The sequence below is a fragment of the Dasypus novemcinctus genome, chromosome 15 (assembly GCF_030445035.2).
Source record: "Dasypus novemcinctus isolate mDasNov1 chromosome 15, mDasNov1.1.hap2, whole genome shotgun sequence".
Taxonomy (NCBI): domain Eukaryota; kingdom Metazoa; phylum Chordata; class Mammalia; order Cingulata; family Dasypodidae; genus Dasypus; species Dasypus novemcinctus.
The window spans coordinates 19,592,190-19,614,017 of NC_080687.1; the positions used below are offsets into that span (position 1 = coordinate 19,592,190).

The 21,828-nt window shown below is 37.5% G+C and overlaps 2 protein-coding genes across 13 annotated transcripts in view; both read left to right on the top strand.

Annotated features, from left to right (window-relative positions):
- DCUN1D2 (defective in cullin neddylation 1 domain containing 2) overlaps positions 1-6,520 on the top strand; it is a 50,470-nt gene extending 43,950 nt beyond the window's left edge. For all 12 annotated transcript variants that reach the window (XM_071208201.1, XM_058276374.1, XM_058276379.2 and 9 more), the window contains 2 exons: positions 2,177-2,273; positions 3,819-6,520. In XM_071208201.1, coding sequence (XP_071064302.1) covers positions 2,177-2,273; positions 3,819-3,898 — 177 coding nt within the window. In that variant the 3' untranslated portion in view covers positions 3,899-6,520. The remainder of the gene's footprint in view (positions 1-2,176; positions 2,274-3,818) is intronic.
- A 9,026-nt stretch (positions 6,521-15,546) lies between these two features.
- ADPRHL1 (ADP-ribosylhydrolase like 1) overlaps positions 15,547-21,828 on the top strand; it is a 62,419-nt gene continuing 56,137 nt past the window's right edge. The window contains exons 1-2 of the mRNA XM_058276382.2: positions 15,547-15,866; positions 21,653-21,817. Of these exons, the coding sequence (XP_058132365.1) occupies positions 15,653-15,866; positions 21,653-21,817 (379 nt within the window). The 5' untranslated portion in view covers positions 15,547-15,652. The remainder of the gene's footprint in view (positions 15,867-21,652; positions 21,818-21,828) is intronic.

Below are 21,828 nucleotides of genomic sequence, written 5' to 3' on the forward strand. Positions count from 1 at the left end.
TTTTTTGAAACCTCTATATAAATCTCTTTAGAGGAAAGCAGACTTGGCCCAATGGATAGGGCGTCTGCCTACTACATGGGAGGTCCGTGGTTCAAACCCTGGGCCTCCTTGACCCGTGTGGAGCTGGCCCATGCGCAGTGCTGATGCGCGCAAGGAGTGCACTGCCACGCAGGGATGTCCCCAGTGTAGGGGAGCCCCACGCGCAAGGAGTGCGCCCCATAAGGAGAGCCGCCCAGTGTGAAAGAAAGTGCAACCTGCCCAGGAATGGTGCTGCACACACGGAGAGCTGACACAAGATGACGCAACAAAAAGAAACACAGATTCCCTGTGCTGCTGATAAGGATAGAAGCAGTCACAGAAGAACACATAGCAAATGAACACAGAGAGCAGACAACTGAGAGCAGGGGAGGGGAAGGGGAGAGAAATAAATAAAAAATAAATAAAATAAATCTCTTTAGAATGGTGTGTTGCTAGACTATATTACCTAGAGAAACACACACTTAAGCACAGAGACATGTATAAAGATGTTCATTTGTAGTAGCAAAAAACTGGAAACAACCAAAATGTAGCTCAATAGGAGAATGGATAAAAAAAAAAAGTACATCAATCTTATTTCATTCAGAAAAAATATAAGTATACACTAAAGGTGAAATATTATACATATATACAAATTGCTTTATTTCATATGCTGTGAGAATTTTGCTTTATTGCTGTATCATATTTCTGTTCAGGTAGGCATCATTCTTTCAATCCATCCAAACATCTTTTTTAAATTACTTTGCATTTCAGGTAATTTGCATAAATCAGTACTGTTCATGTCTAAACACTTCATTGTATATATAATTAACTGAAATTAGTTTTATATTTTTTATTTTAGGCAGCACTTAAAAACGGTTAAATGCATGAAAGTTAAATTATAGAATTCAAAGGTTTGAGTAGCATAAACACCCCTACATATCTATCCCTAATAAAATGAAGCATATAACCATAACCCCAGAGTATTCTCTTTGCTTTTCCTAGTAAACCATCAGATTGTCTTTACCAAGACACAACTCCTAGTCTATTTATTTATTCATCTCTATTACCATGGATTAATTTTTATTGCTTAAATAGTTTTATAAACTACATCATGTAATGTCCCCCCTTTGTGAAAAACTTTTTAAACTAATTAATATTTTGAAATTCATCCACATTGTTGGATGTATCCCTAGTCCCTTTTTAAAATTTGAGTAATATATTGTATAAATATTTCACAGATGGTTTAACCTTTTCTTTTTTGGGCACCTGCACCTTAAGCAATTTTGTTTAGCATGAATAAAGTTGCTATAAATGTTCTACAAAAAAAAAATACATCAATGTAATAGAATACTATAGAGCAATGAAAATGAGTGGACTAGATTTATATGTATCAATCTGAATACATTTCAAAAGTAACTTTGAAGAAAAAAACAAGTTGCAGAAGACTACTTATGATTTGGGTAGCAGTTATATACGTGTTAAAATGTAAAATAGCTTGTAAATTGTTTATGAATGTAATTGATTTATAAAAATAAGGATGGGAATGATAAATTCTAAATTCTGGAGAATGAATACCTCTGTAGAAAAGAAAAGAAAACAATGGTATAGGAAAGAAGTAATGGGGGTTTCAGTTGAATCTATAATGTTTTTCTTCTTTAACTGGATGGTGAGTACATAGTGTTGTAGTATTCTGCTTATTTTTGGTATATCTGAAATATTCAGTAACTTTTAAAAGTATTTTTAAAAAGAGAAAGTTGTCCCATCCTGCTGCAAGAACTACCTAATATACAATAAAACAAATGTATAGAAATAAAGTAGATAGGAGAAATGTGACTTGCTTATTTTCTCGTGGTGTTTCAGAATTGATTTGGGGAATAGGTAGAGATTAAAAACACTGCCTTTTATTCGACTGAACCAGATGTTCGTAATCTTTATATTTAAAATGTTTGTTTCATTTTGTTTTTAAATAAGTCTGTTTTCTATATTTGCACTTTGGCATTGTTGTAGCTTTTAATGTTTATCCGAAGCACTAGTATTGCTTCTAACTTTTAACAATTTTGTTGCTGTACTTAATCCTCATCAAATTATATAATAAAAAGAACTAGCCCATTATATCTTAAATCTGGTGGGGTTTGTTTTTTTCCCTCTTATGTATTAGGAACATCACAAAAGATCAATCCCAAGGGACACTTGGAACCTTCTACTAGATTTTGGAAATATGATCGCAGATGATATGTCTAACTACGATGAAGAAGGTAACAGAAGTTATAGTGTTTCAGATGATTGCCAGGAATTCTTAAATCTAATATGAATGTTCTTTTCCTGCCATTAGAGCACAGAATAGTGGGCACTAGAATCCGATAGATTCTGATTTGACTCCTGGCCCTAGCACCTATCATCAGTGAAATGGAGATAATAATAGTACCCGCTTCATTGTTATTTCTTGTAAATCACACCAAAGTAAAACAGGGCTTCATATTTAGTTGAAGCAAGAAGACAATTCTCTACACTAAAGTATTTCAAAAAAAGGACATACAGAGAGCGCCCAAGGCAAAAGTATAGGATTAGACAGGTATTTGGAAATCAGTGCTCCCTAATAGTACCATTTGATTCCTTAGGTCATTTATTACATTACACTATTTAAGTTTATTTGAAGATTCCAACTTAAATTAATTTACATTTTTGGTCTCCCCACTCCCCAAATATTTCAGGGTAGTAAATCATAGGATATTTGAATGCCTACAATGTGTTAGGCACTCTGCCACAAGGAAAGGAATACACAGTCTCTGGAAGGAAGATCTCAGCTCTAGTTCCCCACCCACTTGATCTTTCTCATTGCCTACCCAACTAGGATGTAACCTTTGTGACATCCTCTCCAGTTCTCCCCTTACCCCCAGAAACTAATCACGCACTCTTCTTTGTTCTAGAAAGTATAGATTCTTATTTATCTCCTTGCTTTGTAATTATTGGTTTACATGTCTGCCTTCCTCACTGAATTGTAAACTCCTCAAAGGTCATAGCTTATTCCTCTTTGTATCCTCAGTACTAGCATAACACTTAATAGGCACTATATTATAAATGTTTGTCAGATGGAGGAATGAATAGTTGAAGAGACATAAATTCTGCTTTTAGGAACTTTCCCTGTGGTTGGTTAGATAAAAGAGAGCTAACAGTTTGAGGTAAGTACATGATTAGCATATGAGTAGTCATCTTTAAGTATAGCAGGAGTTTGGCTTGGGTGGATTTGGGCTGGGCATTTATGAGTGCCTACAACTGAGGAAGACACAAGGGAGGCAGGCAGTTTGAACAAGGAAAACAGTATCCCCTAGTGGCAAGAATGTAAATAATCTGTTTAGAAGAAAGTGGCTTAATCATTCCAACCTGGGAAGACAAATAAATTGATTTCTTTTCATTACTCTGTGATGTGATAAGAGAGAAGTACTGAGCGAGATTCAGTTGAATCTATAATGTTCAGTGATCCCGACTGCCTGGAGCACTGGGGTGAGGATTGTGAGGCCTTAACCAGCCACAGTGAGGAATTATGCTGGTCACTTAGTTCTGTATGCTATTGTCATAGAAGGGGCATTGTCACACACAGACACTAATATTTCCTGATCCTGGTCTGGCTAGAGCAAAATAATTGAGTAACTTTAGCTTATCTTTGCTGTTGAACATGAGCTATATAAACTTTGTATCATTTTAGTTCTTGAAATAAAAATGTTGGATTGTGAAAATGTAAATGCTTTGAATATAAAAACATTGTTTTAAAACGTTTTGGTTTTTTGTTTGTTTTTCTTTAGGAGCATGGCCTGTTCTTATAGATGATTTTGTAGAATATGCACGGCCAGTAGTCAAAGGTGGAAAGCGCAGCACTTTCTAAATAGAAGAATTAAAATGGATTAAGATTATAAAAATGAATCACATCCTCTGAGGAGACATATTGGTCAGTTACTGTGTACATTTGTCACTGATTTCAGAAGTCATCCTTGACCTGTAGTGAAACTTACTTAAGCCATCTTATTCTACTTAAGGAAAATGGTGGGTGATTAATGGACACCATAAGAAATTCCTCAGAAGACGGCTGCTTTGGATTATTAGTTTTAAGAGATTCCTGCATGATTTTTATTGAGAAAAATAATAACATAGAGCCCATTTTGCAGTCTTTCAGTGCATGTTATTTAATTTATGATTTAAGGTGAACACCAGCAGTTTCCAAACCTCCTGCTGAATTATATTGTAATTGCACCTAAAAAACAGTATTTGTGTTCTCAAGTGGGATGTTGTATTTTTATACAAGTCAAATCTGTTTAAAAATGTACCCTAAAGAAGATGATCTTGTAATGGAGTCCAACATTTTTTAAACTTGGTGCCAGGAATTCAAGATTTACATATATTTTTTGAATTATCGAATTTCTAGATTTAACAGCTCTATTTTTGTTTTAATTTTCTCTAGATGTTCATCTAAAAATCATTTTACAGTGTTGAACATCATCATAGTTTGCACAGTGATGGCCACATGTATTGTGTGATTTCAGAAAAGTTTTAAACAGTTTTCAAATCAGCAGGCCTATTATACGTCTAACAATATTATTTGAACTTCCTACAAAATTTCTTAAAGTGTGTTTTTTTAAAAATATATTTTACATTGTAAAGACGTTTTTCCATGAAAAATATTTCTTTTACAAGTTATGAATTACGATTTAAAAATCAAGTGATCTGGTTCCTTTCATCTGTAATATATATAATGTATAGCTTCCATCCCCTTGCTCAAATTGTACACATTTGGAAGCTAAAATATACAGCACTGTCAAAACAAAAAACAAAACCCATCAGAAACCTTCATCTTAAATTTGAGAGCTGAAATCTATCTTCGCATAACGTTTTGCATAATCTGTTTCTTCTGATCTCTGCATTGTCAAAATGAACCCTCTAGAGGTGCAGCGCAAGAATACATTATATGTTGTTTAAAGGTATGAAAAGCCTAAGATGTTACCTGCTCTTCATCTGAAAAACTCTTGTGTAGACTTTTGAAAATCACTCTCTGTTGACCCTACCTCATATTTGAAAGGAGGATCCTAGTATATTTGATTTTTACAAGTGTGCCTTGCTGCCCTATATACAATATAGTTTATGAAACAGATAAATTGGGGGTTATTTTCTAGGTGGAAGAAAGACAGAAAGTTAACCTCAGATTTCCTGTAAAATAGAATGCATGTCTAAAATTTGTAGTTTGATTTGACTTCCAAAAATGTGACTCATTCAGTGTCATGGGAAACATTTATTTATAACATGAGGTAATCTGTTAATGTATACTTGCTATTGAATGAACTATTTATGCTTTTTAACTAGACGTCTCAAATGAGGGCAGCAGGGAATAAAGGATTGAAAAATGGACTTGAAGTTTGAAGACCAAGGTCTAGGCCTGCGGCTGCCTAACAGCTGTATGACCTGGAGTGAGTCCTTGTTTCCAGATCTAAAAAAACAAAAAGTAGCCATCTCTTCCTTTAAATATTTGTGATTCTAAGAGAACATTTATTTAGCATAATAAAAGATGACTTTCATGAAAACCCCGAAAATGTAAAAGCATCCTTCTAGGCTTTATGGATTCTTGACATGTAAGTGTCCATTTAGGGAAGTTTATAGAACTCAGATAATCATTTTATGGGGTTGTTTATCAATAGTTACTAAAACATTCATAATTAACGAAGGCTCTTAAAAACTGTGGATTTATTTGTTCTTTTATATACATTTAAATCATGCATGCTATTAAAATGCTAAAAACTTCAGAGACATTAAAAAATTATTTTTTCTGGTGGGTTGTGGTATCCTTTTAAATTTTCTTCTTGGTTGCTTATATACTTGCCACTAGATGTCAGTATCTTAATCTTTTGTCATGGAACAAACAGGAAAGCTATATTTATAGTAACCAATAAACAAGCTCCTTTAAAAACTTTTCAAACAGTGTATCTAATCTGCATCTAGTTAATTAATCATGTCCTAAAGTAGCTGAAATAATTGTTTTATTTTTTGGTATCATACAGTGCTGCTAAATATGGTTGTTTACATATGAGAAATGATAGATCCCATAAATTCATGATATACACAATTCCCTTGAGTTGAGAGAAATTTTATACCAGAATACATAGTAATATAAACTATAAATGTATTGAAAATAACAAATAAATCAAATGTAATAGACTTAAGAAATGTGTAGTATCCTGTACCTTCATAGAGTACCTACCAAGAATTTCTGGAGTAAACATCTCTTTCTATCTTAGTGACATATGTAATTGTGTTTTTATAAACTTAATAAAAGAATCAGAAAAAAATGTTTAGTGTTATCCATTTTAAAATAGGCACAGATAAAAAGAGTCACAAAATGAAGATGAGAATGCAAAAGAAATGAGCCATAGACTGTATTATTCCCCTCTACATTGAATATTTCTGCCAAACAATGCTGTTCTACTTAAGATAGTTGTGTAAATAAAATGTTTGTACCTTGTTTCTGGTTTTTGTTGTTTTGCTTTGTCTTGCTGTTTGGATTGGAACCTATATAAATAGCAACTAAATGCCACCTGTAATGGTTTTGAAGGACTCTTTGTTTCAGAATCTCTTAAATTTGTGCAAGCTTGAATAACATCCCAGAACCTCATTTTTAACAAGTTGCTGGTATAATGCTGTATGTTTTTTGTTTATTTGTTTTTTCAGTGGAACCATGGATTGAACCCAGGAACTCATATATGGAAAGCAGGCGCTCAACCACTGAGCTATATCTGCTCCCCAATAAGAGTTGGGTTTGTTTTTTGTTTGATTTTAGGAGGTACCAAGGATTGAACCCAGTACCTTGTACATGGGAAGCAGGTACTCAACCACTTGAGCTACATCTGTTCTCTGATAATGCTGTATTTTTTGTGTGTATTTTAGTACTTACTACATAAAGAATTTTTATTTTTAAAATTTAAATTTAAATTTTATTTCTTAAGTTCATGTGTAACACCTTCCCAATTCCCCTGGGTTTTATGTGAGACCAGGTCCCACTGGGAGACAGAAGAAGAAGGCCCAGCCTCCTTGTTAATAAGTTTGTATACTCTGTAATGCCACTGGAATCCCTTCCTCTCCCGGGTTTGTGGAATAGGGAGATGGACTACTTTCCTATTTTTTTTTAACCAAGGGTTCTAGTTTTACACATTCTGCTTTGTCTCCAACCGCATCATGTCTTTGCATATCCTTTTCATAAATTGGCAGGAATATTTAAAATACATTAAGCTTAATGATAGCATAATCATAAATACCACTGTGCAGCTTTCACTTCGCTGATACTTTACCACTTTCCAACCTAAAGCCTAGTTATTTGGAGAGCCTTTTGTTGAAACTGGAAGAAACTTCATAATCTTTTGCACTGGAGCTAGCTGTATTTTTTTCTTTCCTTACATTTTCTGTATTTTCCAAGTTTTCTATCATAAACACATTTTTAAATTTTATTTTATTTACAAACTGGCACAACAAGGAGGCCTTGGAGGAGAACAGGAAGAATCTGCAAAAAAATCATCAGAGAAAGGGGTCTCGAGCTGGAGCTGCAGAAGAAACTGCACGAATAGTGCAGGCAGAGATCCTGAGCCTCAACAGACTCCAGCACCTACAATCTGATTTATTGGACTTACCACACTCAGCTAAGATGGAGGTGAAGAAGGACAACCACCACACCATGGAGCCTAGAGTGATTACAATTGAAAATGGGAGGATTCCATCCAGCATCCAGGTGGAATCTGAGCCTCCTCTTGACATAAAGGTGCAATGGACACAACCAATCCAGTGTCCACATAGAAGAGGTGGCATTGGATTGGGAAAAGTGGACATAATGGACAAAGGGTATGGGGAAAGGCAGGAAGAGATGAGAGGTGGAGGCATCTTCGGGACATGGAGCTACCCTGGATGGTGCTTCAGAGGTAATCACCGGACATTGTAAATCCTCACAGGGCCTACATGATGGAATAGAGGAGAGTATGGGCCATGATGTGAACCAATGTATATGAGGTGCAGAGGTGCCCAAAGATGTACTTACCAAATCCAATGGATGTGTCATGATGATGGGAACGAGTGTTGTTGGGGGGGGGGGAGAGGGGGGGTGGGGGGGGTGGGGTTGAATGGGACCTCACATATATATTTTTAATGTAATATTATTACAAAGTCAATAAAAAATAAAAAATTAAAAAAAAAAAAAAAAAAAAAAAAAAAAATAGTGCAGGCAGGAGGAGAATGCCTGCCCAGCATGCCAACATGTCCCACCAATGGATCCAAGAGACTGAACTTATCTCCTCAATGAGTCCCACATGGTGGAAGAATCAGAGACCCTAAAATCCCAGCTTGAAACCACCAAATGCAAGCACTAACAGACTCAAGCCATGAGGAGTCAAGAAGGTCGAAGACCTGTGGGCCACCATGGAGGAAGGACTTTTTCTGGATAGGCCTGACCCAGCAGCGGGACAAACTGAGCATGCAGCACAGCCCAGAGCAGCAGATGTAGGCCAGGAACACAGCAGCTGTGACTGAGGATGTCCTCAAAGAGTTCAGCATATTTAAACACCAACAGTTACAAGTTTGGCAATCTGAACCACCAAGATTTCAAATCCTGCCTGTACTCCCTTGGCTGTGACGTACTCAACATGGAATAAAGGGAACCCGACCTCAAGTTTGAGGCAATTCCGGACACCGTGGATCCAAAGAGGGATGGTCATATCTCCCTGCAATAATACATGGAATTCATGATCAGCCATGAAATTGAGAATGTCAAAATCTAGGGAGGCCATTGAGAGCAACTTCCAGACCGCCAGCTCAAAGGGAAACCCTTATGTGGCCAAGGAAGAGTTAACCAGAACCTGACTGGGGAATGAGCAGACCCAAATGAAACCCTCTGCAGATGGCAGGAGCCACGAACTACCCACTGCTTTCAACTACTTTGAATTTACCTGCTCGCTCCTTGTGAATTAATCCTTAGCTTTTAGGGTTCACGTGGTCCCATGTGCTTGTCATTGCCTTGCTGCAGCATGTCAATTAATAATTGTACTCCAAGGAAAAATATTCCAGACAGTGTTACTTTCCAGTGCAGCCTTAAAATTGCTTAGCTTGGGATAAGACTTAATCGAAAATGGTGCTTCAATAAAATGCTTCTGGTCCAATCACGATTGCCATCTTGCAGTGGAGACCCAGATTCATGTCCTGAATCCAGCTGCCTTCCTTGCAGCTTCAGAAAAATCCAGGTATCTGGATGATTCCTTTCTTGATCTCTCCCTCCAAATTTCTGTTTTCATGTAAAAGATAAGTGACTTGACTCCCTCTAAAAATAAACCACTCACATTTTATAATAAAAAGGAAGACGGGTTTTTTAGACAAAACCAGGCTTGTAATGAATGAATCTCAACATGTTAAGTGAAAGAAACCAGACAAAAGACTACATATGGAAAGACTGCATTTATATGAAAATTTCTAGAAAAAGCAAAACTATTGTGACAGAAAACATCTGAGTTGCCTGGGTGTGGGAGTGGAAGTGGGGATCAAATGGGCAAAGGGAACCATTGGGGTTGATAGAAGTGTTCTAAAAGTGGATTGTGGTGATGGTTGCACAACAGCGAACATTTATAAAAACTCAAAACTGCATACTTAAATGGGTGAATTTTATGGTATGCGAATTATACCTTAATATTTAAAATTTCTTTCATTATAGGTATTGAGTCCTTCAAAAATACTGTACAAAGATTCATTTAAAAATGTATTGAAATATATCACTCATAAGTAATCATACAAAAACAATAAGTATATAGTAAAAGTTGTGTACTTACTAAACAAACGTGTAACGTCATACAGTGCTCTCATATTTCACCCCACCACCAATACCCTGCATTGTTGTGAAACATTTTTAACATCTAATGGTAAAAAGAGCATCCTGAAAATATTACTACTAACCAAAGTATATTACATTTGGTGTATTTCCCCCCACCCATCCTATTATTATATTTTTTATATCACTTATACATGAACATACATGAACATTCATAAACAATAAGTATATAGTAAAAGTTGTGAACTTACAAAACAAACATGCATAACATCATACAGCGGTACCATACATCAATACACCACCAACACCTTGCATTGTTGTGAGACATTTGTTACAAATTATGAAAGAATATTGTCAAAGTCTTACTACCAACTATAGTCCATATCTTACATTTGGTGTATTTCTCCCCCAACCCACTGTATTATTTTTTTGAAAATATTTTTATTACAGAAGTTATGAACTTACAGAACAAATCGTGTGCATGTGTAGAATTCCCATAAAACACCCCTTCATCAACACACCACACTGGTGGAACATTTATTACAGATTATGAGGTAATGTCATCCAACTATCATCACCAACCATTGCCCATAGTGTACATTTGGCACACTTTTTCGATACTCCTCCAGTATCAACACAGTACATCTTTGGCATAGATGCATGAATATTACAGTATTGCTGTTAACCACAGTCCCTAGGTCACTCCAGGTGTACTTTTCCCCATGCTCCACAGTCCCACCTCCCTGCAATAGTGACGTACATCTACTCTAGCTCACAGAAGGACACTCTTGCATCTGCACAGTCAACCACAATTCTTATCCACTTTTGGGTTCACTGTGTTAAGTCCCTAGATTATTCTCTAGCCTTCTTTCAACTGACATTTGCATCCCCAGACTACCCCTTCCAGCCACATTCCAATTTATAAACTAGCTGTTACTATAACATATCACCATCAACTATCCATTTGCACACTTTTACAGTAAAGTTAATGAAAACTTCTACATACATTAAGGATCAGTAGTCCTTCTTGGCCCTCCCCCTATCTCTTTTAAGAATCTACCACTACCACTAGGTCTTTCCTATATTTTCTTTTAGAAACTTTATGGTTCTTGCTTTTGTATTTAGGTTTTTGATCCATTTTGAGTTAATTTTTTAAAATAAGGTGTGAGAGAGGGGTCCTCTTTCTTATGGGTCTGGATATCCAGTTCTCCCAGCACCATTTGTTGAATGGACTGTTCTGTCCAAACTATGGATTTGGCAGACCTGTCAAAAATTATTAGACTGTAGATGTGAGGGTCTGTTTCTGACCCATCAATTTGGTTCCATTTGTCTATGTGTCTAACTTTATGCCAGTAACATGCTGTTTTTACCAATGTAGCTAGGTAATATGATTTAAAGTCCAGAAGTGAGAGTCCTCCAACTTTAGTTTTCCTTTTTAAGATGTTTCTGGCTATTCGGGACCCCTTACCCTTCCAAATAAATTTGATAATTGTGTTTTCCATTTTTTAAAAAATGATGGTAGAATTCATATTGGAATTGCATTGAACCTATTAATTTGGGTAGAATTGACATCTTAATGATATTTAGACTTCCAATCCATGAGTATGGAATATTGTTCCAGTTATTTAGGGCTTTTTAAAATTTCTTTTAATATTGAGTGCAGTTTTCTGAATACAAATGCTTTACATCCTAGGTTAAGTTTGTTCCTAAATATTTGATTCTTTTAATCACTATTGTAAATGGAATTTTTTTCCTGACTTACTCCTCAGATTGTGCCTTTCCCCCCTTTTCCCCTATTAATAACATTTGACATGTGGGTGGTACATTTGTTACAGTTATGTACAAATATTGAAGCATTGCTACTAACCATGTTCAGTGATTTACATTTTGGACCATACACTTTTATAAACTTTGATGAATTTTAATCTAATCTGTATCCATCATTGCAAGATCATGTAGAAAACTACAATACCCCAAAACTGGTGTCTTTTAAAGTCTTATTTCATTTGATGTAAATATAGCTACTCTGGCTTTTTTTTTTTTTTTTTTTTTTTTTGGTTGTTGCATGCATAGAATATCTTTTTCCAGCCTTTCACTTTCAATCAATTCATATCCTTGGGTCTAAGGTGAATCTCTTGCAGACAGCATATAGATGGCTTATATTTTCTTAGCCATTCTGCCAGTCTGTATCTTTTGATTGGGGGGTTTAATCCATTAACATTCATTGTTATTACTGTAATAGCAATTATTGCACCCATTTTGACCTTTGCGTTTTATCTGTCATATTTATTTTCACCACTCTTAAGACTTTCAGTTACTTTTACTGATATAATCTTCATTTCTAGACTCTCTGGCAAGACTCTCCTGTCTTTTCTTTTCAGACTGTAGCATTTAGTATTTCCTGCAAAACCAGTTTCTTTGTTATAAACTCTCTCAGTCTCTGTTTATCTGTGAATATTCTAAACTCACCCTCATTTTTGAAAGACAATCTTGCCAGATATAAGATTCTTGACTGGGAGTTTTTTTCTTGCAGTATTTTAAATATATCATACTACTGCCTTCTTACGTCCATGGTGTCTGATAAGAAATTGGCACTTTATCTTATTGGGTACCTCCTATATGTTATGCATTGCTTTTCTCTTGCTGTTCTCAGAATTTTTTGTCTTTGGCACTTGACATTCTGATTAGTATGTGTCTCAGAGTTGGTCTATTTGGATTTATTCAGATGGGAGTACATTGTGCTTCTTGGATATGGGTATCTATATCCCTCAATAGGATTGGGAAATTTTCTGCCATTATTTCTTCAAATATTCCTTCTCCTTTTCTCCTCTCCTTCTGGGATACCCATGACACATATGTTTGTACATCTCTTGCTATCATTTAGTTCCCTGAGAACTTGCTCAATTTTTTCCATTCTTTTTTCATCTGTTGTTCTGTATATTTGCTTTCAGAGGCCATGTCTTCAAGCTCACCAATTCTTCTTCCTCCTCAGATCTGCCATTATATGACTTCAGTGGGGTTTTTTGTTTTTGTTTTTTGTTTTTTTGAGTACCAGGGTTAGGGTTTGAGCCTGGGACCTTGTATGTGGGAAGCAGGCACTCAACCACTCAAATCATATCTGCACCCTTCAATGTATTTTTAAAAAACATTTATTTCCCCCTTTCCCCTCTCCTCCTTTTCCTCCCCTCCCCTCCCCCCCCACCCCCACCCCGCTGTTTTTGCTGTCTGTGCCCATTTGCTATGTGATCTTCTGTATCTGCTTCTTTTGTCTTCTCTTTTTCACTTTTTCTTCTCTAGGATTCACTGGGATTTGATCCTGGGGACCTCTGATTTGGAGACAGGTTTTCTGCCAGCTGTACCACCTCAGTTCCTGGTTTCTACTGTGCTTCACCTTGACTCTCCCCTTTGTCTCTCTTTTGTCGTGTCATCGTCTTGCTGCATGACTCACTTGCACAGGCACTGGCTCACTGCACAGGCACTCAGCTTGCCATGTGGGCACTGGCTTGCCACGCAGGCACTGGCTCACCATACAGGCACTGGCTTGCTGCACAGGCAGGCTTTCTCTTCTTTTTCAACAGGAGGTGGGAGGGATCAAACCTGGGTCCTCCCAAATGGTAGGCAGAAGCCCTATCACTTCAGCCACATCCATTTCCCTCCAGTGTATTTTTTATTTCATTTATTGTGCCTTTCATTCCAGTCAGATCTGCTAGTTTTCTATGTATGCTTTCAAATTCTTTGTGCTCATCCAATGTCTTCTTAATATCTTTAATCTCTTTAGCCATTTCATTGAATTTATTAAGGAGATCTGTTTGAACATCTATGATTAGTTGTCTCAACTCCTTCATGTCATCTGGTGGCTTATCTTGTTCCTTTAATTGGGCTGTATCTTCTTCTTTCTTGGTATGGATTGTAGTTTCGTGTTGGTGTCTTGGTATCTGGCTTACTGGTTGTATTTATTCTGGGTGCAGTTTCTCTCTTTAGTTTAGGGCTTTTTTGCCCTTTCTCCCTTGATAGTTGTGTAGTAGGAGCCAAGGATGTAGTTGATGTTGTAAGCTGTGGAGGCTCAAGCTGCCCACATTGCCCCTGGGACCAATGAATCTTCTCCCACCTTTCTCCTTTGCCAGGGGTAGGGACAGAGCCACAGCCATATAAGATAATTCAAGTCGTGCAGGCCAAGACCATCTGGTTGATGCCCAGAGAGACTAATGAAGCTTCATGCCCCTTCCTCCCCTGCTTGGGGAGGGGATGGAGTTGCAGGTGTGGGCAGCAATCTATGCTGAGTGGGCCCAAAATGACCACAGTTGCCCAGGTAGACTCCCCACTTATTCAGTCTGTGCCAGCCGAATGAACCTGCAGTTATCCAGAGAAGCTGGTGTAGGTCCTGCCAGCTTCCTCCCTGCCAGAGGTGGGGCTGAAGCCTAGGCTAGGTCTGTAGTCTGATTTGGATGGAAAGAAGATGGTCCCTACTTTTACCATCAACCTGCCCACTTCCCCTCATGCTGGAGGCAGAGTCAAAATGGCAGCTATCTGCTTCTTTCTGACCTGAACAGTTTCAAAGTTTAGCTGTTCTTAGGGTTATACTTTAGTCAGCCAAATTTACCATTCAGTAGCTGAAGTCAGTGGCCAACCATTTCTTCCTCCCTTATGTTTGGGAAACAGCTTCCAAATCCAGCCACAGAATAACTCCTGAGGAGGCTTGCACCACCAGAGCTGGATAAGCACCAGCCTCCACGGTGTGGCCTGCAGTTACCCAGAGAGGCTGGTTCAGGTCCCCCCAGTTTCCTTTCTGGAGGTGGGCCTGGGGCTTAAGCTAGAACTGCAGTCCTACCTGGATGGAAAGAAGGCAGTCTCTACCAGGACTGAGATTTTCAGTCCCCTCCATTTCCCCTCACGCCAGGGGCCAAGGTAAAATGGTGGTTGCTGGCCTCTTTCTGATTTGGACAAATTCAAACTTTAGCTGTTCTTGGGATTGGACTTTAGCCAGCCATATTTATTAATAAGTAGCCAAAGTCAGTGCCCAACCATCTCCTACACACACAATGGAGCTTCCAATTCCAGCTATGAAACGGCTCCTAAGGTGGCTTGTGCTACCAGTGCAGCATGGGTGCCTGCCTTCAGGGCGTGGAGTGCTCTACTCAGGAATCTTCTCTGCAGATGGGCAGTCTCCTCCTTCCATTCCTTCAAGGGTGTTGCAGGATGCTCTTCTGGTCTCCTGGACCCCCCAGAGAGATGCTTTAGAGAGCTCTGGGTGCTTACTAAATGCCCTATAGCACCAGTTGACTCTAGGAGTTCCTTATTCTGCCGCCATCTTGCTGGTTCAAAAGTCATTTCTTTTTAAAAGAACATTCTATTGTTGGTCTGGATGTTAGTTAATAAAGGCAACAGTCTTTATTGAAGAGCTGAGGTCTGTGTGCTTTCATCAATTGTAACAAATGTACCACACAAATGCAAGGGGTTAATGAAATAAGGGAACCCTATATATATTTTCTGTAAACTCATAACACACCTAATTTTAAAAAAACACCTCGGGTCTGCCCAGTACACTAATGGAAATTGATATCTTATATGCTAAGCAGCTAAGATCCAGAAAGTTCTTCTAATTGGTTCTTGTATAAGAGGTGCCACCTGCAGAGACAGAAAAGGAGTGCCTGACCATTTAGAGGGAGTTCCTGACAGGGATACAATGACCAATATAAATGTCAGCAGGCTTGACTGAAGGCTGTGAGCGAACAGGAGTGACAAGAGAGAGGACTCTCAGCTGCTGTAACGGCGAGAGAAAAGCAGCAAGGCCCTCCTCTAATGGAGAAATTTAAGGCTGCGATGCTCCTGGCAAGTGTTGGAGATGCTCTTGGTTACAGAAATGCCAGCAAGGAAAACAATGCTGTAGGTGCAAAGATCCAAGAGGAACTGAAACAAATTGGAGGTCTGAACCAGCTCGTGCTTTCACCAGAAAAATGGCCAGTGAGTGACAACACCCTCATGCACATAACAACTGCTGAGGCACTCACCACAGGTAAGCCTTTGCCTAATTGCTTTTCTTCAGTTTGTGTTGTTAGAAAAGAAATAGAAAGTTGTGTGGTTGTTAAAGTTCTGAAATAAGCATCAGAAGCTCTGAAAGCAAAGCAATCTTTTAGCCAATGGTGTTACTTGATGCCACTGCTAAAAGCGGCGATTTAATATTCACCAGTGTCCCACAACAAATTATGTATGTGGTGGATCTTATTTCTCATGTGGTGTCTCTTTGGATGACTGTATTATTCTACTTTATAGATAGCTACTATTTAATTTTTTTTTTAAGCAGTGACTTTTCTTTTGTATTTGTAAAACATTAACTAAGCAGACTTACATAGAGCTAAAGAGAGCACCTTCTGTTTCTAACAGAGTTAAAACCAATTAAGCCTTTTTGCTTTGTAGTTGTTTTGGCGGAAGTAGAGTGAGAACTCTACTTTTCACTTAAGAAATTAAAGTTCCTTATTTTCAATTTATTTCAGAAGAATATAAAACAAAAAGCCAATTTGAAATTCGGACTGAGATGATATTGTTTGGGCACTACTTCTAAATTCCAGTGAATTAGGGTTAAAACACCATCCACCAAATATGATTCGGCTTGGATACTTGCTTATACACTAATATGTTTTAAGAAAATTTTATAAAATTGATTGGATTTGGGGGGAAACAAAATTTCTTGAGAATTATTTAAGTAGCAGGTTGATTTGGGGATCAACAAGTTTTTATGAGAACATTCAGAGAAACAGTAGGGGTATAAATATGTAACACAGTTTTCCTACAAGTCATTTGCTTCTTAAAAATCTAGGTATTATTATATCTTTGCAGAATTAAAATATGCAAGGATATAATTGAGGGCAAATATAAAGTCAATGAAATTTCACTTCTGCACTCACTTCACCATTCCATTTATCTGCTGTGAACATGCTAAATTTGGTTCTGGTAGTCATTGTATAGGAATGCCATATACTTTGAGGTTGGTTCCTAAGTGGCCATAGAGATAGCTAAAGCACCATAGATAAGATAAGATGTCACAGCTTGTTGAAAATAGTGAAACATCTTTCTGGGTTTACTCAATTATGAAATAAAAATATGTCCTGTTTCTAATATTTTCAGGCAGATTCTCGTATGCTTTTATGCTCAACAATATGAAATAGTAGCCCGAAGCAGTTAATGGGCTCCCCCAAAGCAGCAGCTACATTCCTAAAGAGTCACTGAACAAGGCTTTTGAAAGAAAAAGTTTGTTTTAGCTGTACATATTTGGTACTTTCTCTTACAATTTGACTTATTTCATTTATAATTTGATGTTTTGTGTACACATATGTACACATCCATATCCTCCTGCATGTTTGTCCTTGTCTTTACTAGCACTTTAGTAAGTTGTTGATGCTAAAATCCTTGGCAATTTATCTGGATTTATGTGGTCACTTTTAGAATATTATCCAAAACAAATGGGGGCATTTTCATGACAATAACATTTGTATCTTAGAATACATACATTTAAATCTTCTTTGCAGTAATAGTATGTGTCTAATTGCAAAGTGAAATTTATACATTTAAAAGGATTATGAAATTTGGGAGCATTGTTTTTAAGGAGGAAAATGAATTCCCTTTAAATGAAGACAACCATAAGCTGCAGAAAGTAGAGTTTACTGTACACTATAGTGCCCTATAGTTTGTGGGCCATGAGTAAATAGTAATTGAAGAGTATCCTCTTGCATCTACCATTCCTACAGAATTAAAGCAGAGCATATATTTTTCGACTCACTAGAAATTCAAATTGAAGTTTCATTTGTTTAGTTTTCAAACAGCTTAATTTTTTTTCTTTAAATAAATAATTGTAATCTATAGAAGTGAGTCTTTGAGTGATGCTAATAATGGTAGTAGCTAACTCTCACATAGCACTTGTGTACCAGGCATTATTCTAACTGCTTTAAGTTTATTACCAATTTGCCTATTGCCACACAGCCAAGTTAAATGACAGATCACTGATTAGAACTCAGTCTGGCTCCAATCTGGCTCCAAAGCCTGTGTTCTTAAGCACTCTACATGGCTACCTAAGATCACAGTGGGTCTTGCAGATATTTCAAAACTTGTGATGTACAGTGACTTTTGAATATGTTTTCCAAAGGCAGGCAAACTTGCAAAGTGAAACTACATCCTTCACATTTAAGTAAGTCTGTTTCACCAGTAATTTCTTAATCCTATGATCTGGTTAGCTGTTTGGTCTGACCTACTGTTTCTGCTACTAAGTGATTGTAATGCAGAAGATCAGATCCAACATGCCTGAGGTCCTGCTGTTAGGCGTGTCTTTCAAAAGGACACCAGAGCAGATATTGAATTAGGAAATAGTAGTGTCCAATATTAGATCCCTAGATAGGTAAGTAGGTAATTCAGTATATATAGCTTATGAGCAAAAAGCTTACATTGCCAGTAAGCATTCATTAAGTCATTCAACAAGCATTTATTTACTAAGTGCCTATTTGTGTGCCACGTCATGTGCCAGTCACTCAAGGATAAAAAAGAAGATGAAGACTTATCCTTAAAGAACTTAGGCTGTTGCCCAGACTTTGAAGCCTACCATTCCTAATTCTATTCCTGCTCTAGCACATAGTAACTAAGAAAATTGGCGAAGTCATTTAACCTCTCTGAGCCTTACTTTATTGATACGAATGCCTTTCTCATATGGTTATGTGTGGACTGAGATAACGTAAGTAAAGCATGTGTAATGTGAGTAAGCACATAATAAGTTACGGGGAGGTGCTCATGTCAATATAGTTAATGTATCTTGCTAAAATGTTTTATGCTTTGAGGGTCAGTAACTCCAACTATCATAGCCAAGGAAATTAGCCTGTGTAGCTGCTACATTAAGGGAATGGAAGGAGTCATTAATCCAGTTCAGGAAGGACTGGCAAGAAATGCCCCTGTCTATTCAAAACCCATAGGAGGACTTGTCAGTTTGAGCAGAAGAGCTCAGCCTAATATGGCCTGTGCATAAATTCAAACTTATTCTATATCCAAGTATGTCTAGTTCCCTGGAAAGCCAATTGAGAGGTATAAACTCTGTAGGCTTTGGTTATTCAAGGAGGATGCAAACTAAATGTGTTAACTCAAGCTTACCTGAGGATATAACCTATCTGATACTAAGATAAAACACTTGAAGAAACTAACGAAAAGGTCCTTTTGCATATAAGCACCGTTTGACACCCCACTCCTACATCCTCTGTATAAAAGAGACCCAAAAATCCTATTCAGGGCTCGGTTTTTATTAGGACAGAAGTCCACCGAGTCTGGCTGGTTGTAATAAATCTTCCTTCTCAGCTTCTTGCATCCTGGCCTTCAATACTGCATACACCCGACCTCTCTCTGCCTCAGCAAGCCCAGACTCAACTATGTGTTTCTGTTTCTCTATCAGTAGCTCCATGATGACAGTGTTAAAGCAGAACTTTTGCTTATATTGGTAAACATTTTGAAACAATTCTGTATTTTTATTGTAAGGCAACTTCACACCGGTATTTTGCTTTTTCTTTATTATATTAGCTGGGAGACTTAACAGAGGTTTCATAAACTGATTTCTAAGGTAAGGTAGAGAAAAAAAATGAGTTGAGTAGCTATGTCACAATTTAGAATTTCAGGTCACTCAGGTGACAGGTTCCTAGATTCTGCAGCTTTGAAAAATCTCTTGGCTAGTTTAAATTCTACCTGAAAAGACAAAGCTTTTTGTTGCCATTTGTTTTTATGGATTTTTTTCCCTTTAAAAAACTTAAGTTCAGTTAAATATAGACATTTTCATGGTATCTGATTCAAGAATAAGATAAACTATTTTAGGGGACTCCAGAAGATCGGGGAAGGGCCAAGCCTGTTAACTCAGGATTGAGTTAATAAAGACTGTTTGTAAACTGAGAGTGCTGGGGACTGAAAGCCAAACACATTATCAGTTTACCAACAGCCTCAACAAATCCAAGTGGTTTACACTTCCTAACTAGAGGTTTTATGTGCATACAAAGGTTAATTTTATTCTTGCAGGGTTACTAATGTAACATCCCTCCCCATGTGACTTGCTGAATTCATTCCTCTCAAACCAGTCTTGCCACAGCCTCTCTTCTTTCCCAACTCAGAATTGTGGCAATGCAAAATACACCCAGTATGTGAATGTGGGGACTGATCTTCCCAGGACTTTCTTTGTTTAAGAGGTGTCTGGAGTAGGATAGAAAGACTTCAAATCCAATTCTTTATCTAGAGGTTTATAATTCTAGCTCTGATAAAGCAAAAAGCATGAGAATGCCACCTACTCTAACAGTTGACAGAATGGAGGCTTTCCATATGTAGATGGGAGAAATTTTGTCAGGTAGCTATTTCTAATCTCTCAATTCCTCTGTGTTAGAATACCTGACTCTGATGTGGCCTAAAGAGACCCTGGTCAAAAAATAAAAAGGTCTTTGGGTTTTCATGCAAATAACATTCCAGTGCCTATTCCGTGCCCAGTGGCAGGTGGGGATCTACCTTTGTCTTCTCCTTCCTAATCATTACTCCCCCTCCTCCACATACACCATCCCCCAAAATAGGGAAATGCATCACCAGTCAGAGGAGCGGCAATAACTGTCTCCTAACATCAGTCCAAAAACCTAAGTGAAATTTTTGTAATTGTAGTACATACATGTGACATAAATTTTGCCATTTTACCTTCTTTTGTGTGTACAATTCAATGGCACTTCTATGCAATTTTCATAAGAATGTCCAGGTGACTGTAAAAGCTGACCTTGGAAGATATACTCTATACCCTGCCTAGCGTCACCAGGTACAGGGTGACTTGATCACAGCCCTGCTCTCTGATATTGCCAGGGGCCTTAGACTCCAATGTTAGAGGATGTGTAGATTCTAACCACTGCTTTATGGATTAATTTAGTGACAAAAATGCTCAGGCTTCAGAACCAAATTCTAGTTATCAGCTCTGGCCTTGGGCAAGTTACATAATTTCTCTGAACCTTATCTGAAGACAAAGAATAGACAAATAATAACCTCATTATTGTGGGGAGGATTATATGAGATATTATATGATACATAGTACAGTGTCTAGCATCAGAAGATATTTAATGTGTGTTAGTTCCTTTTATCCTCCATGCCCCATGATCTTCTAGGGACTTGAGACCATACTTATTCCCCAAACACCTTTTATATTGCTAGGGATACAGTTTGGGAAAATATCTGGCAATGCAGTGCTCCGGTTTTCTATTTGGCTACTTCACCAGTAGGAGATAAAGGGCAACTGGGAGAAAAGAGAGTATCTTTACCTTAGAAATGTCTTTTTTATAAGCCCAAGGACTAGGTAGATTGCAGCTCAGTTTGTTCTCACATATTAGAAAGAACTGATAGAACTGTTAGTAGAAAATGAGAACCGTAGATTTTTTTTCTAGATTCTCATTTGTAAGTAGAATAATAAGCATGACAAACTATAGCATCTGAAATCTAAATGAAGTCTAAAGTGAATTATTTGTCTACATTTTAAATTTATCTAGGTAAACAAGGTTGTATAACATCTTTCCCCACTTAACTGAAAAAAAAAATGGATTCTCCCACTAACTTACAAACATAATTATTGCTATTAATTATTGCATAAAAAAACATAATTATTGCTATTTTATATAATGTCACTGACGTATTATGGCATATATTAAGCAGTGATTACATACAGTGCCTTGAACCTATCCTTATCCAAAGAGGTGAGGTGGATGACTTTGTCTGACTTTGCTTGCTGCTTACACTGACTTTGCCCACTCCTTTTTCTCCACTCAGACTATTGGTGCCTGGATGACCTGTACCGGGAGCTGGTGAAGCACTATGTGGAAATACTTGAGAAGCTTCCAGGGCATGGGCCAGACCCAGCTACCATTGAAGGCTGCTTGCAGTTGAAGCCAGATAATTATCTCCTCGCCTGGCATACACCTTTCAATGAAAAGGGTCAGGGGAAA